Source organism: Anabrus simplex, chromosome X (genome assembly GCF_040414725.1).
Source record: "Anabrus simplex isolate iqAnaSimp1 chromosome X, ASM4041472v1, whole genome shotgun sequence".
Lineage (NCBI taxonomy): Eukaryota > Metazoa > Arthropoda > Insecta > Orthoptera > Tettigoniidae > Anabrus > Anabrus simplex.
This window is the reverse complement of record NC_090279.1, coordinates 204,320,611-204,338,473: the sequence shown is the minus strand read 5'-3', so window position 1 is coordinate 204,338,473 and position 17,863 is coordinate 204,320,611. Positions and strand designations below refer to the sequence as shown.

The window sequence follows — 17,863 nt, the reverse complement described above, 5'->3', positions numbered from 1 at the left end:
CAAGAGTCTGAAGACCGGGCAAGTTGGCCGTGCGTGTAGAGGCGCGCGGCTGTGAGCTTGCATCCGGGAGATAGTAGGTTCGAATCCCACTATCGGCAGCCCTGAAAATGGTTTTCCGTGGTTTCCCATTTTCACACCAGGCAAATGCTGGGGCTGTACCTTAATTAAGGCCACGGCCGCTTCCTTCCAACTCCTAGGCCTTTCCTATCCCATCGTCGCCATAAGACCTATCTGTGTCGGTGCGACGTAAAGCCCCTAGCAAAAAAAAAAAAAAAAAAAAAAGAGTCTGAAGCTCCAGGACACTGCCCTTGTGGCGGTAGAGGTGGGATCCCTCGCTAAGTCCGCGGGAAAAACCGAACCTGGAGGGTAAACAGATGATGATGATGATGATGATGATGCCAATTCTGTCAACGACGAGCTTCTCCGGGTATGAAAATATTGGTACAGTCGAAAGTACCTCACAAGAATAAACCCTGACAGATTCACAAAATCTATGAAAACAGAAGAAACGTCGAAACACTCACTGTAAAATGGATGGACGAAATGGAAAACGACCATCCAAGAAGCCATCCGAAATAGAGAAGTATTTAGCTCAGAAATAATGGAAAGTTGATAACAACAAAAAAACCGGAATAACTTGGACCAAAGAGAAAAGACCCACAGGAAAACAATTCAAGAAATATGGGCACAAAGGCAAACAAGATGCTTTCTAGGAGGCTTTGTAATTGCACTAATCACTTCTCCTCATTTCTTTTATTTTATTTTATAGCTTCGTTTCCGTACTAAGATGGCTCCAAAGATCCCTCCATAGCATAGCTTTCTTTCACCTCTAATGGTTGGTATAGAAGAGTTGCGGTGATAATGGAAGGAGTGCACCAGACCGTTTCTCCTCTCGTCCGCTGGGATTTGAGACATGTAGTTTAGAATTTTGCCTTACGTCGCACCGACAGAGAGATGTCTTATGGCGACGATGGGATAGGAAAGAGTTAGGAGTGGTAAGGAAGCGGCCGCGGCCTCAGTTAAGGTACAGCCCCAGCATTTGCCTGGTGTGAACATGGGAAACCACGGAAAACCATCTTCAGGGCTGGTGACAGTGGGGTTCGAACGCGCTATCTCCCGGATGCAATCTCTCAGCTGCGCCCCCCAAATCGCACGGCCAACTCGCCCGGTCATGTAATTTAAGGTCGTTGTATAATTGAGAGGCAGTGACAATAAACGACTTACTGCACCTTGTCGTACTATGCTATGGGACCTGAAGGGTGTTAGCTCTAAACTTATTATTCCGATGATGCACATGTCTGATAACAACAACGGACGTGGCCAAATGTGAGGGAGCATTCGATTTTAACATTCTCAGCAGTAAAAATTGTTTTTATTGCCGGGAGTGTCCGAGGACAAGTTCGGCTCGCCAGATGCAGGTCTTTTGATTTGATCCCCGTAAGCGACATGCGCATCGTGATGAGGATGAAATGATGATGAAGACAGCACATACACCCAGCCCCCATGCCAGAGAAATTAACCAATTTTGGTTAAAATTACTGACTCTGCCGGGAATCGAACCCGGACCCCTTCGACCAAAGGCCGGCACGCTTAACCATTCAGCCATGGAGCCGGACTTCTTATCTGCAAGCAAGCAGCTGACTATGATCGTCCATCCTTGCGTTTCAACCACCCTGCGGTCATGTAGTAATATGCTACATGACAATCATTACCAATATTGAAGAAGACACGCACTCAAGCATTCTGAACTCGCTCGAGCTTGGTATTATATTTCTCTGAGATATCGCTGTAAATTACAGCACCGTAATCCAAAATAGGAAGTGCCATGGTTTGGATCAACATCTTTCTCACCGAAAAAGGAAGATACGTCAAGTTTCGACGAAACTGATGCAATATTCCAGACAATTACTTGACCAAATGTTTGGCATGGAAGAACCAGCAGAGAATTATCCATAAGAATACCTAAATTCTTAACACATTCATGAGACTTGACTATAGAACTGTTTAAAATTATAGGAGAATGTCCCTATTGAAAAGATATGGTAAATTACTTCAGTATCCTAAAAACATAGCTAAGATTTTGTTTTCATTTAATAGCAAATTACGATTTGGTGTATATTGATGTAGTCTTTCCATATCTAGATTCATTTTACTAATACATTGAGTAACATGTTTCACAGGAAAATTGTAATAGATTTGTAAATCATTGGCGTACATATGATATCCAGTGTGATGTAAAACTCCGGGCAGATATTTTACATACAGTAAAAGCAAAAGGGGCCCAACATGGAACCCTAAGGGACGCCAGGATGTAGACTAGACCATTTAGAAAAAATTGTGAGTCAAATATTACACGCTGAGACCTGTCTTTCTTTCAAGAATGCTTCGAACCAAGAAAAAGATTACATAGTCTTAAATACGCTTATTCGCAACCACTTTCATATTATTCTCCTTTAGGCTTTTCTACGATTATGTTTAGATAGACGTACGCAATGGAAACCCAAACATCAGTGATCGTGCTGGCTATAAAGAGAGAAATAGAATTACAGGCGATGTTTGCCAAAAATTTACTTTCCTGTCTGTTATCTCTTTCCCAGTATTGTTCACCTCAGCTTGACCACTTCCTGCACTCATCCTGTAATCACTAGTTTCTTGCGGATGTGTTCACGACATAAATTACTACGTTGACGAAGATCATAGCACGCGAACTGAACTAGATGTAGCGATATATACAGGATCACGGAAAAGCACACCACCATGGCGATCTACTGCGGATCATCCTAACAGACAACATTTTGCGGAATGGTATGGACATAGATTTAACGGTGAACCTCGTTTTACCAGACATACGTTGTGGGCAGACGAGGCATGTTTTTCAGGAGACGGCTTTCAGTGTGACGTCTCACTACGCAGGCCTGTTTGTGTGCAAGGAAAGTTGGTGTTATGAAAATGGTAATAGATTTTTCGGCGTACATAACGATGTCTTGTGTGACGTAAAACTCCAGGCAATTAGACTACATACAGAGAAAACAAAACTGGGCCAATACGGAACCGTGAGGAACGCCAGGATGTAGACTAGACCATTTGGGAGAAAGGAGACGAGCTGCTCGATTAAATGGTATGTTCCGAGCTGTCAGAGGAGAGATGGTGTAGGACATCAGTAGACGAATAAGTTTGAGTGGTGTCTTTAAAAGTAGGAAAGAAACTGGGCCAACACGGAACCCTGAAGAAAGCCAGGATGTAGACTAAACCATTTAGAAGAAAATTTGAGTCAAATACTACACGCTGAAATCTCCCTGTCTTTCAGCCTGGTATTGGTAATACTCTGTTTATGGCGAACTCTAAGCAATGCTTTCGATATTCTGATATCGCCAATGCCACAATGTTACATTTAGTGCGATGGTGCAACCTCTCACCGCGCAGGTCTCGTGTTTCGAGAGCTCGATTACGCGCACTCGAGGCGCCGCACCCTAGCGAGTGAACACGTCAACCGATTGAAAAGATTCTTCTCTCGTTTCGTTCGCAAACAGACAAATGTAAGACACTACAAACACTGAAAATTTGCAACAAAATTTTGAAAACAAGAGATTATATTATATCAGGCATTTCTGCTAAATTACTAACTGGTTCGAAAGAAGGCAGTTCGGGTTTAGCAAAAGTTGTTCCACTTGGAGGATGCCAGCAAGATATAGCACATATTTTAGATTTAGGAGGTCAACTGGACTGTATCGCGCTTGATCTGTCCAAGACTTCTGATAGGGTAGATCGTGGGAGACTGCTCTTTACAATGAGACTAAATGGACTACACAAAAAAGTTCCAGTGTATGGGACCCTCACCAGGATTACTGGATTCAAGAACTGGACAAAATCCAGAGAAAAGCAGCTCGATTTGTTCTGGGTGATTTCCGACAAAAGATTAGCGTTACAAAAATGTTGCAAAGTTTGGGCTGGGAAGATTTGGGAGAAAGGAGACGAGCTGCTCGATTAAATGGTATGTTCCGAGCTGTCAGAGGAGAGATGGTGTAGGACATCAGTAGACGAATAAGTTTGAGTGGTGTCTTTAAAAGTAGGAAAGATCACAATATGAATATAAAGTTGGAATTCAAGAGGACAAATTGGGGCAAATATTCGTTTATAGGGAGGGGAATTAGGGATTGGAATAACTTACCAAGGGAGATGTTCAATAAATTTCCAATTTCTTTGCAATCAATTAAGAAAAGACTAGGAAAACAACATATAGGGAATCTGCCACCTGGGCAACTGCCCTAAATGCCGATTAGTAGTGATTGATTGATTGATTGATTGATTGATTGATTGATTGATTGATTGATTGATTGATTGATTGATTGATTGATTGATTGATTGATTGATTGATTGATTGATTGATTGATTGATTGATTGATTGATTGATTGAATCGGTGGCTACATTTCTAGAAAACAGAACTCAGAAAATATAGTTGGTGAAGCATTATGTGATCCTGGAATGATTAAAAGGGGGAGTTGCTCACGGCAGTATTATTGGACCTTTGTTTTTTTTATGTATATAAATGATAAGAATAAAGAACTGGAATTAGAAGGCTCTTTCATGCATGATGTTATATTTTATAGAGTAATAAATAAGTTACAGGATTGCGAGCGCCTGCGAAAAGACCTCGATGAAGTTGTGAGATGACAGAAAAGTCAGGTTGTAAGTTTCACCAAGAGGGAAAGTCCTCTCATTTTTAATTATTCACTCTCACTGTAGTTATCATCCAGCACTTGTAAATAAAACTGGCTTGAATTGGCTATACAGGGTGTTTCAAAACTACTCGGCTTAAGATCGGCTAGTATCCAGTATTCGGGAGATCGTGGGTTCGAACCCCACTGTCGGCAGCCCTGAAGATGGTCTTCCGTGGTTTCTCACATGCACACCATTCAAATGCTGGGAGGCCACGGTCGCTTCCTTCCCACTTCTAGCCTTTTGTTACTGCATCATCGCCATAAGGCCTATCTGTGTCGATGCGACGTAAAGCAACTTGTGTAAAATAAAAAAAACGAAACATAACTCGTCCTTCAATCATCTTCTTCTTAATCTGATTACCCTCCAGGGTTGGCTTTTCCCTCGGACTCGGCGAGGGATCCCACCTCTACCGCCTCAAGGGCTGTGTCCTAGAGCTTCAGACTTTGGGTCGGGGGATACAACTGGGGAGAATGACCAGTACCTCGCCCAGGCGGTCTCACCTGCTATGCTGAACAGGGGCCTTGTGAAGGGATGGGAAGATTGGAAGGGATAGACAAGGAAGAGGGAAGGAAGCGGCCGTGGCCTTAAGTGAGGTACCATCCCGGCATTTGCCTGGAGGAGAAGTGGGAAACCACGGAAAACCACTTCCAGGATGGCTGAGGTGGGAATCGAACCCACCTCTACTCAGTTGACCTCCCGAGGCTGAGTGGAACCCGTTCCAGCCCTCGTACCACTTTTCAAATTTCGTAACAGAGCCGGGAATCGAACCCGGACCTCCGGGGGTGGCAGCTAATCACGCTAACCACTACACCACAGAGGCGGACCCTTCAATCATACGACGTTATATAATGTGTGTTGACAACAGCAATCGGAATTTCGAACATTTCTTTTTAAAAATTGCGATATTATTCTCCCAATACATTTGAATAATTTGCCGTGTAAACATTTAACTTATATCAAGTTACTTCTCAAACTAAGATTCTTTGAAACCCTCATTCTTCAATATTCGTACCGGTATATCTCGAAATGGAAGGATTTCCGAATATTTTGTATATTGACATACACTGAATGGGTAAAAGTCACGGGAAGGGGTGTCTCATTAGAAAATGTGGCGTGTATGACCCCTGAGCATTGCGGCTAGCTGCGGCGTAGCTGAGCAGTCTGTCACAGACACCAGTGTCGTGAAGATGGCAACAGCCAGTAAAGCGACTTTGAACGTGGGATGATCATCGGCGCATGGGTCATAGCATGGCGGAGATTACACACGAATTCGGGTTTGCGAGATCAACAGTTTCGAGGATGGATTTTCAATATTGCAGAGAGAATGTTATCACCCGCGTAAATCGCCGTGCAGGAAGACCACAAATGTTTAACGAACGGACATCACGTCGTCTCCGCAGAACCATACTGGACGCTCGACGGGCTACTGTGAGTTAGATCACCGCCCAGTTGAATGTTGGGAGTCAGGAACCCTTTTCTTCCAGGACTGTAAGTAGGCAACTGCACCGCATAGGCTTCACCAGCCGACGACCAACTCGTGTCCCTTTGCTGACACCTCGACACAGAGTTCAACTACGTGCATGAGCCCGCGAACATCGGTAGTGGACCATGGAACAGTGGTGGCGTAGGTCTGGTCCGATCAATTCCGGTTCCAGTTTTATGGAGCTGATGGGGCGCGTGAGAGTGTAGCGTATGTCCCATGAAGCTATGGATCCTGTCAGCAAGGTTGTGTCCAGGCGGGAGGTTGCTCAGTTCTAGTCTAGTTGGCGTGATCATGATCGCAATGAACTTCCATTATCCGGCTGGAGGGAGCGCTGACAGGTGCACGTTATGTGGACATTCTTTCTGCATCCCTTTCTGGCCCTAGTGTACCCTGATGGAGATGCCATGTTCCAACAGGATAATCCGCCATTTCACCGCTATGTGGTGGCACGCAGGTGGTTGGAGGAGCACTCCAGTGAAGTTACGACCATGGATTTTCCCTTCAGATCCCCCGATTTTAATCCATTCGAGCATTTATAGTATGCTGTCGATACTGGTGTACGCTTCATTAACCCTGAACCAACTACACATGACCAGTTGTGGGTAGGACTGCAAGATGCGTGGGTCCAGATCCCTCCAGAAGGATCCCAACACCTTGAAGAGTCGATGACTCGCCGTATTGCTACCGTTTTGAGGGCTTCTGGAGGAGCAACTCGTAATTAACATCACATTCAGTGTCTTCCTATGACTTTTGGCCATTCACTGTAAATAGGAGCTGGTCCCCCTGTGGATGGGTACGATAGAATAAAACCCACGTTATCCCCTGACTGTCGTAAGAAGCGACTAAGAGGGGCCCCAGGGGCTCTCAACTTGGGAGTGTAGGGTGGCAACCACGGGGCCCTGAGCTGATTCCTGGCATTGCTTTCACTTGTGCCAGGCTCCTCACTTTCATCTATCCTATCCGACCTCCCTTGGTCAACTCCTGTTCTTTTCCCACCCCGACGGAATTAGAGCATTCGAACCGTAGGGAGTCTTTCATTTTCACGCCCTTCGTGGCCCTTATCTTTCTTTGGCCGATAACATTTTTCGAAGTGTCGGATCCCTTCCATATTCTTCGCTCTGATTAGTGTTACATAGGGGATGGTTGCCTTGTTGCACTTCCTGTTAAAACAATAATAATCACCACACCCACTCTTTGAAAATGTGTGTAACGAAACAGTGTCGTGTAACAAAATATGTGAAGTGACGTTACCTAGCAACAGTACCTTGAGAGCTATACAGGCCATGCATCTGTGTGTCATTGCCATCCAGCAATACTTCACATCACAGTCTGCGCGGTTACTAGATAACATCGCCTCACACATTTTCATTGAAAGATATATTTCTTAAATTTGAATAACTTGCCTATAAACATTTGTAATAAGTTATTTTTCAAGCTAAGATTCTTTGAAACGCCCCACTCTTCAATATTGGTATATCTCGAAGCGGAAGACTTTTCAAAGGGACAGATACTACTTTTTTTTTTTTTATATATTATTGAACTTCTTTCCTTAAAGCTCATTGCGAGATATACGAGTAAGAAAACGCATGGGAAATGCGAATGAATGAATGAATAAATAAATAAATAAATAAATAAATAAATAAATAAATAAATAAATAAATAAATAAATAACTTTATGACAACTGCACCGGGCTGAGTGGCTTAGACGGTTTGCTATAAATTTCAGACACGATATCATCTTGTGCTAAAATTCTGACTGATAGTTCAATAACATTTGATCCATCACCATCTGCAGAGGGGTTGTTGCCGTTACCAATTTCTTGCAAAAAATCGGCAAATTCCATTATTTGTGGTTTTGTCTGCATAATACTCAGCCCGTTGAAGCGCTGGCCTTCTGGCGCCAACTTGGCAGTTGCGATCCTGTCTCAGTCCGGTGGTATTTGAAGTAGTTGGTGGGACGTAAAGCCATTAACATTATTATTATTATTATTATCCGACTCCACATTAAATATCGCTCGCAACCCTCATACTTGCTTCCTTGCACCGGTAACAGAATACGATCTGAAGAGATGTTTGAGTGAAGTACATGAAAACAAAGCTGTAGGAATAGACAATATTTCGGCTCGAATTATTAAAGAAAATATAGAGTCATTAAAGGAACCGTTGCTGAATATTATCAATGATTCTTTCACCTTAGGTTACTTCCCAAAACAGCTTAAAACAACAATAGTAAAACCTCTTCACAAGTCTGGAAATATTAGTGACATTAGAAATTACAGACCCATTTCGATAACTACAACAATATCAAAAATATTCGAGAAATGCTTAAAGAACAATATTTACCAATTTTTAGAAAAACACCAAATACTTTCGCCCAGACAGTTTGGATTCATTAAAAATCTCGGAACGACTGATGCTATATCCGCCTTAACAAATAGAATATACGAAAACCTTAATTCTTCTCTGCTCTCCACAGGGATATTTCTCGACCTTGAAAAGGCATTCGATAGTGTGTCACACCGCTTGCTCCTCCAGAAATTGGAAAAATACGGCTTTAGGGGTAATGTGCTGGATTTGCTTGAGAGTTACTTGACAGATCGAGTACAGTATGTCAAAATTAATCAACATCTAAGCACACCAATGAGGATAATAAAGGGTGTCCCACAAGGCACAGTATTAGGTCCTTTATTGTTTATTCTATTTATTAATGATCTAGAGAAAACAATAGCAAATGCCGAACATACGCACGTCGTAACATATGCAGATGATACAGTCATTTATGTTGAGGGTGATAGCTGGAATCTCATCAGACAGAGAGCAACTCGAGCACTGCTTAAAGTTAAAGCATGGTTAGATAATAATGAATTATTTCTAAACATTAAAAAGACAAAATTTATGAATTTTTCTGTAACAGATACACGAAACGATTTTAATGAATTAATTGTACACAACATCAACTGTAAATTTAATTGTAACTGCTACAAAATTTATAAAGTAAATAATGTTAAGTATTTGGGATTATTAATTGATTCGAACATGAAATGGAAAAGTCACATTACCGATTTAAGAAAGAAAATCAGAAGAACTGTTTATATATTTCATAATTTAAAATACATATCCAGTATAAAATTGTTAAGAGAGGTTTATTACGCTTTAGTTCAGTCTATTCTTAGCTACGGAATTTTGGCATGGGGAGGAGCCTACAAAAATGTAATCAATAAAATACAGGTTGTTCAAAACCTTATATTACGTATAATGTACCAGAAAGGAAGATTATACCCAAGTAGTCAATTATATGCTGAAGCAAATATATTTAATGTAAAACAGCTCTATGCCCTTGAAATATACAAATATATTAACAAAAACAAAAATATAATCGAGAACATTAAACATGAATATTCAACACGCAGTAAGATGAACCGCCGTTGTATGTTATACAAACCCAAACTTAGCATAACAAAGCGCAATTTCTTGTACTTCATTCCAAAATTCTTTAATGTCTTTTCCGGTTCTTTACAAACTACTTTATTAGGTCAGAAAATGAGTCTGAAGTGTCTTAAATCCTTTGTCAGGGGTAATAAAACTGTTATGGAAGAAATAACTAAATGAGAATATCACGTCACCATATCCAATTTCTATTCAATGCTCCACCATGTGCTGTTGATCATATCCGTCATTCACTCATACCCATACTCGTATTTCAGGCATCATTTAAAATATATTTCTCACTATGTAATTAATATTCTAAATTACCACACACAAGGTTTCACCTTACGTGGTATTTTACTGATATCTACTCGACTCTGTTGAGGTTGGTGTGATTTTGTATAATAATAATAATAATAATAATAATAATAATAATAATAATAATAATAATAATAATAATAATAATAATAATAATAATAATAATAATAATAATAATAATAATATATTTATTTAATGTGTACAAAAGATAGTTAGAAATTCAATTTATTTTAAGTATTAATATGTTGATAATAATACTACTACTTCTGTAATATATGTGGTTTAGTTATAAGATTAATATTTCTCAAGTAATAATGTTATTAGAAGAGTTATGTATATATAAAACAGAGTCCTGTAAATATGTAAACGACATGATGAGTGAATAAATACTACTACTACTACTACTACTACTATTATTATTATTATTATTATTATTATTATTATTATTATTATTATTATTATTTCTCTTCTGGCCTCTTGTGTGTGGCGCTAAATGCTGCGAGTGTTAGAGAGATAAAAATGTGATTATTTCTGCTTCCCTAATTTAGAGGCTGCCAAAAAGACAAAGATTGCTGTAATTAAAAGTGTTGATGACAGCTACAAAGATATACTTTGAAGGTTGAGTCAAATGTTCCACCTTCAAAGTATACTTACGACAATACGGGCTTTATAATGAGGTTCATTTTATGTAAAGCTACAAAGATAGTGTAAAATCGTCGTCGTTGGCTGCAACTCATATCTGAGTAAATATATTATTCAGCCATTTACATTAACATTCTCATAAAGCTTTGTGAATGTGTTTCATATGACTTAATAGTCCAATCCACACAGATCGCATGGAATGGTTGGGGGAGGGCGGCGTTGAGCTAGACGGAGCTTCCCGTTGTAGTCGTTCCTCTTCAAACACCGAAAGTGATGTAGAGACAGTGTGGCACCAAAGTGTACAATTATCAGCAAGTGTATCCCAGGATTGAGTGTTAATTCCAGCTCTTTTCATAATATGCTTTAGGTGATCCTTGACATGCCTCAAAGGGGCTCCATGAGGTCTTGTGCTGGAACAGAGTTCACCATACAGAAGTTGACGAGGAAGCCTGGTTTCACTCATGCGACAGACGTGCCCTATCCATTTAAGACAGTGGCCAGTGATGTTAGCCTCAATGCTTACAGCATGTGCTTTCTCAAGAATTGCAAGGTTGGTGACCTGGTTCTCCCGTTTGATGTTCAAGATGGATCTAAGTTTTTGCAGATGGAAACCTCTAGTTTTTTTAATATCCTGACGGTGGAGGGACTATGTTTCACAACCATAAAGCAGTGTTGATATGACAACAGCATGGTAAACCATGATCTTGGTCCTTATTCATGAAGACACGACGGAATAAACATCCATATACTGAGTGGGCAGCGCCAATTCTCAACATCTTGTGAGCAGTTAGCATTTGTTGGGACTAGATATAAAAAGTGGTCAAACTGCTCCACTGGAGTATCTGCAATGGAGGTATTGAAAGGTGGGAGGTTCGATCAAGGTGCAGGCTGTGAGAGTACTTTGGTTTTCTGGACAGTAATGGAGAGACCAAAACGATCGCGAGCACTCTTGAAACAACTCACTGACCGTTGCAGCTCCTCAGTTGTGAGAGCAGGTGCGGCATCGTCATCTGCATACAGCAATTCCGTAATGGAGGAAATCTTAGTAGGCTTTTGGGAGTGAAGTCTAGCCAGATTAAACAGTCCCCCATCGAACTTTACACCTTGGTTGTCTGTAGATGTTCCATCTAGCATGGCAGCTAGGTAAAGAGCGAAGAGTGTTGGAGCAAGCACATATCCTTGTGTCAACCCATGAGTGATTGGAAATGGATCAGAGATAATATTTTGATGAACGACTTGCCCAGACGTGTTGCTTAAAGAGCCTTGACTAGATCTAAAAAATACTGTGGACAGCCAAACTGTTTCAGTACTCTCCACATAGCTGATCTCTAGACTGAGTCCAAAGCCATTTCCAGATCATCGAACACTAGGTAGAAAGGAGTCTGTTGCTTTCTGCATTTTTGCTTGATTTGCCATGCACAGAAGATCATATCTGTTGTGCCTCTGGACGTTCGAAAACCACACCACAACTCGAGTAGGATCCTCTCGGAAATAAACTACAGGTGATTGAGCAACATTCTAGCAAGAATTTTACCTGCTATAGATAGCAGTCATATACCGCGATAGTTGCCACAAACACTACAATCACCTTTTTTTGAAAAGAGTAAGGATAGTGGCATTTTTAAGGTCACCAGGTACTTCGCAGGTTTCCCATATTAAGAGGATAAGAGTATGGAGTCTGGTCTTTAGAGTTAGGCCTCCACTTTGAATCAGTTCCAGAGGAATGTTATCTGGGCCAGGAGCCTTACATGTTTCAGTTTACTGAGAGCGGCATAGAATTCCTTGAATGTTGGTGGAAGAACCCTCCATGGTTGTTGGGGATGTAGAGGCACATCATCGAGAAAGTCTTCAGCAGCATTTGAACTACAATGGAGAAGACTGGAGAAATGTTCTTTCCAGAATTAGTTGTAACTAAAGTAGTAAAAATCGTATCAATCAATATTTTGCAACCTGTGAGGAATTCCTTATAGTACAAAGATATAGCTCAGTCCGGTGGTATTTGAAGGTGCTCAAATACGACAGCCTCGTGTCAGTAGATTTACTGGCACGTAAAAGAACTCCTGCGGGACTAAATTCCGGCACCTCGGCGTCTCCGAAGACCATAAAAGTAGTTAGTGGGACGTAAAATAACATTATTATTATTATTATTATTATTATTATTATTATTATTATTATTATTATTATTACTATTATTATTATTATTATTATTATTATTATTATTATTATTATTATTATTATTATTACAAAGATATAGCTGATTTTTGGCGTGACCCTACCTTACCCTGCCAGCTATAGTTGTAATATTGAAATATGTGCTCTGACAGTTCTTAGAGGGAGGTCCAGTTACTGCCTGCCTCAGTGGGGAGAAGGGATTAGGGGGTATGGTTGCCATGGAAATGGGGTTGGGCTTGCTGCAGTTAACATGGAGATAAGCTTGCAGGCCGGCTCGTGTTGCTTGGAGTTGCCAAACCTCTCACTTCTGAGTTGCATACAACAGAACAGAGCGGTGTGAACGAACGAACAAGTGTGCCGGAAGCAGAAAGGAATGCAGGAATATGGCAACACTGTGCAATGGTTCTCCCTCCAGCCTCTTTTAATATTACGGGCATAGTCTGTCGCCATAATACAATGTGAAACTCAGGTGGCCCCACAGCCCACACACACCCGAGCGCACCAGGAATGTGGGTTAAAGCGCATGCGTCAACTCAGCAACTTGAATTTTGCTGATGTACCTCTCTTTTGCACCTGACAATGGAATGGCGTATGGCTTTTAGTGCCGGGAGTGTCCGAGGGTGTATTCAGCTCTCCAGGTGCAAGTCTTTTGATTTGACCTGCGCGTCATGATGAGGATAAAATAATGATGAAGTTGACAAATACACCCAGCCCCCCTGCCAGCGAAATTAACCAATGATGGTTAAAATTCCCGACCCTGCCAGGAATCGAACCCAGGACCCATGTAACCAAAGCCAGCATGCTAACCATTTAGCCATGGAGCTGGACGGCACCTGAGAAGAAACCCAGCTCGCTGGAGAGAGCTGGACTGGTGTTGACTGAGCAGATCATTGGAACAGATGTACTTACCTCGAGTTAACTGTTTTTAGTTTCCTAAATTTGATTAAAAACATTCTAAGGAATAATATGAAAATGTAAATCCACAATTATTTGCCCCAGCAGTGCTGGAGAAGATGGGGGTTCATAGCACGCCATTGGCTATAGCATACGAGCAGAGAAGTGTTAATCTGAATTTTCTCAAAGCTTCAGAAAATTTACTGGCAGAGTGCATGCCAATGAACTTGCCCATTCAAAAGAAAGAACGAGTGTAGCTGTGACAAAATAATCTATTATGCAGTCTTCTTAAGGATTTCTCTTCTTTCTTTTTTTTTTTTTCTTTCTTTCTTTCTACATTTATTTTTCTTCACTGGCGCAACAGCACTTGCACTAACCTAACCCATAAACTGCTCCTGTACTGTTGTGAAAGTTCATTTTCCTCTTCATTTGAATTACAGACTTAGCCATGTGGAGACTTGTGCTGGCCCTTACGTCAGTGGCGACGCTTGCCTCAGGTGGAGGGGAGCTGCGCAAGTGCTGCCCTCTCTCAGAGATTCTCAACGGTAGCGTCGCCTGTGTTCCGTACAACTCGACAGACGTCACTGCTTTCGGTAACGACTCCAAGCGGTGGATCCCCGAGTCGGAAATTGATGTGGACAACGCGACATTACAGGCTGTTCTCCTCAACACTACCATCAAGATTGGGGCAAAACCGGCATGTGGGAAAATGGACATGGACATGCTGGTAGGTTCTGGAAGGGAACACTACCGGATCTTCATCGACGATGCTGGGAACTTCAAGTGAGTACAATGATGTAGCAGTTATCCCCCCACCCTCCCCGCTCCTGAGGCTCATTAACTATTCATTTATTGATGAATATTGAATTTTCACGACCGTATTGTAATTGAAACAGACTTTCAACGTATTAGGTCGTGTTACGTAAATGTAGTACGTGTTGAAGAGATGTTAAGTACAGAACAAAAATGGCCATCCGGACACCAGTGGGATCCGAACCCACAACCTCACGATTTCGCGTAACGCGACCTAATACGTTGAAAGTCTGTTTCAATTACAATACGGTTGTGAAAATTCAATATTCATTGATATGCCCCACAACGGGCGACTTAAACGCACTCTACAGTGTGCTAGCAGCAGTGCCAGACCTGTAGCTTAGATCCTTTCAAACAGAACAAAGATGGACTAGGCCACCATAGCTCAATTGGTAGAGCAACCGACGCGAAATCGGGAGGTTGTGGTTTCGGATCCCACTGGTGTCCGGCTGGCCATTTTTGTTCTGTACTTAACATCTCTTCAACTCGTACTACATTTACGTAACACGACCTAATACGTTGAAAGTCTGTTTCAAATATTCATTTATTGTTTACTTTCGAGTTTATTATTATTTATTCTCCAAGGAAGGTAGCCCTATTTTACCTAAAAGTATGTTCTGCTAGGTAATGCATTAATAACTTTATAAGAATACAATATTAAAAGTTATTAATGCATTACCTAGCAGAACAAAATACTGCATGAGAATATTACAAAGAGTTAAAAACATTGTCTAATAAACAGATAAAAGCTAAAGTGCAACACCTTTTCACAAATATTTCAGAAACTGGCTGGGAAAAGTTTACATTGCTGTAACTCAGGTGACCTAGTATATTGTCTGTTTTGATAGCGTGTAGTGGATAATAGAAAATTAAATGAACTACTGTTTGTTCTGATCGGCACTCACAAAGGTATCCCTCTGGTGGTTGTATTTTAAACCATTGAAAATAACTTCTAAATTTATCATGTCCTGAAATGAACTGTGTAAGAATAAAAGTGGCTTCGAAGAATTTTGAAGTTAAACATTGATGTACGGTTGGAAAGAATAGCTCACACATGACATGTCCCTTCATGCTACAGGGCGAACAACATAAAGCGGAAGCAGTCCCGCAGCCCGGCAGCGCAGCCTGCACACGGGAGGTGCGTGCATGACAGGAAGTCTGTCGCGTATGCTATTTCTAACAAACAAACAAACAAACAAACAAACAAACCCATTCACAAAATCGCATTTGTAATGCAGGGTCACCCGGTTTAAGTTCTTGCACTGCAGTAATTTTATACGGCTTTAACTTCAGTAACTTTGTACCCGTTCCAAAAGAACCATAGGAGATTTCCATTTACTGAGTAAGTTGTCAAAATGATTTTGTAGGAGACCTTTCCAGTGTTACCAATGTTACCACTATTACCAACAGTTTCTTGTGTGAGTTCTGTATGTGTCTTATTATGTTTCTTATCAAGAAGACATAATTTATTTACTAATTATATGAATGGAAGTCCAACTTGGAATTTGAACATCAGGAAACTTCTCTTGAAATAATCTCCTTATGGTCTTCACACTTTCTGTACAGATGTATGAATCATAAATGAATACTCGATACCTGACTTGAGCCACCTGAGCCATTTCACTGAATTCACACACTGTACTAATGTCACCAATGAAACACGTGCCACGTTTGCAATGTTCAATAGTGCCTTGAGTGCATCCGGCACTGTATTTTGTGACCAGCCGACTCACTCACTTAGGAATTCCCGCACACAGGATGGAGCAGTTCTGCTTTATTCTGTTTATTCTGCTCACCCGGTAGTTACCATGTCCAGTCATAAACTGGAAGTATAAAAGTGAGTTTGGGATGTAGATGAGCAGTTGGAAAGAACAACTCCTGCGTGACAAGTCCCTTCATGCTATTTGTCCGTACAGAGTTCCAACTCTCTTCCATTTCACTCCTAAATATCTTCTTCACACGAGATGCGGGACACATGCAGAAGCTGAAATCTGTATCCCATCGAGCTGAGGATCTTGCTAACACATCCGCCCTCTCATTTCCAACAGATATGCAAGTTACTGGGTCTAGTTGGCCATTATTATTCTGTACTTAACATCTCTCCAAAATGTACTACATGAACGTAACATAACCTAATAGGTTGAAAGTCAATTTTGATTAAATTCCTAACGTTTGAGGCCAACGGCTTTAGATTATATTTTCCTTTCAGTTGAAGCTCTATAAATTATGTGTTAGCAAGTAATTTCATTCTCTGTATCTAGATCAGGCATCGTCTATTGGCCTGCAATTTTGTTCTGTGCATTGTATCGACTCGACAACTGAGCAGCAAAGTTGACCTGAGACCAGGCCGTTGTAAAGATACTTTGGTCTGGGAGCTGACTTCTTTCTTATAGAATAATGTTAATTGCCTCAGCAAGCTCTCTGCATCTTGATTCAATCTCACTATTTTACCATCCCGGGAGAATACACATCCTCAATATTTGAAATTATGTACCTTTACCAGTTTTATATTACCAACTTAACATTCAATAACCTTATGTATCTTCCCTATTGGCATTACTTACAGTAAGTGATAACTGCAATTTACCATCCACTACTGACATGCTGCATCCAATGTCTGTTCCTTACTCATCATCATCATCATCATCATCATCATCATCATCATCATCGTTGACCATCTCCAGTTGCCCGGATATGGTGTACCAAACTCAGGCGAAGGCTTTTGAGATGTTATGTCTGGTTAACACTGCTTTATGGAGTAGAGACCTCGACTGTCAAAGGTTCTTCATGAACAGATTAGAAAACAGCCATTCACAAAGTGTGGTCCGCGGACCCTAGGGGCCCGCGACGATAATTCAAGGGGTCCACAATAATAATGTAAGTTTCCTTTTTTAAATTTTTTTACAATTGGCTTTACATCGCACTGACAGAGACAGGTCTTATTGTGATGATGGGATAGAAAAGAGCTAGGAGTGTGAAGGAAGCGGCTCAAACTGTTATAATACAGGACAAAACGGTTGACAAACACTACCCATTCCAAATCTATACAGATGACCTTAATTAAGGTACAGCCCCAGCATTTGCCTGTTATAAAAATGGGATGAGCAAAATTTTATTATACTCCCCTCCATCTTTCTCGTCCATGGACCACTGTTCTCTCATAATCTTCTCCCAATCTTGTCCTCTCTCCTCGACATCTTTCTTCACCAGATCTGTCCACCTTCCTCTGGGTCTGTCCGCTGGTCTTTTTCCTTTTACTTCTCTTTCATATTCTCTTCTTGCAGTCCTGCTGGCACTCATCCTTCTTACATGGCCAAATCACTTCAGACCTGTCCGGCTCCATGGCTAAATGGTTAGCGTGCTGGCCTTTGGTCACAGGGGTCCCGGGTTTGATT

The 17,863-nt window shown here is 41.1% G+C and overlaps 1 protein-coding gene across 2 annotated transcripts in view; it reads left to right on the top strand.

The window, feature by feature from the left end:
• Positions 1-17,863, top strand: part of LOC136886435 (G-protein coupled receptor Mth2) — a 205,674-nt gene that overhangs the window by 37,819 nt on the left and 149,992 nt on the right. For both annotated transcript variants that reach the window (XM_067159213.2, XM_067159214.2), the window contains exon 2: positions 14,096-14,438. In XM_067159213.2, coding sequence (XP_067015314.1) covers positions 14,104-14,438 — 335 coding nt within the window. In that variant the 5' untranslated portion in view covers positions 14,096-14,103. The remainder of the gene's footprint in view (positions 1-14,095; positions 14,439-17,863) is intronic.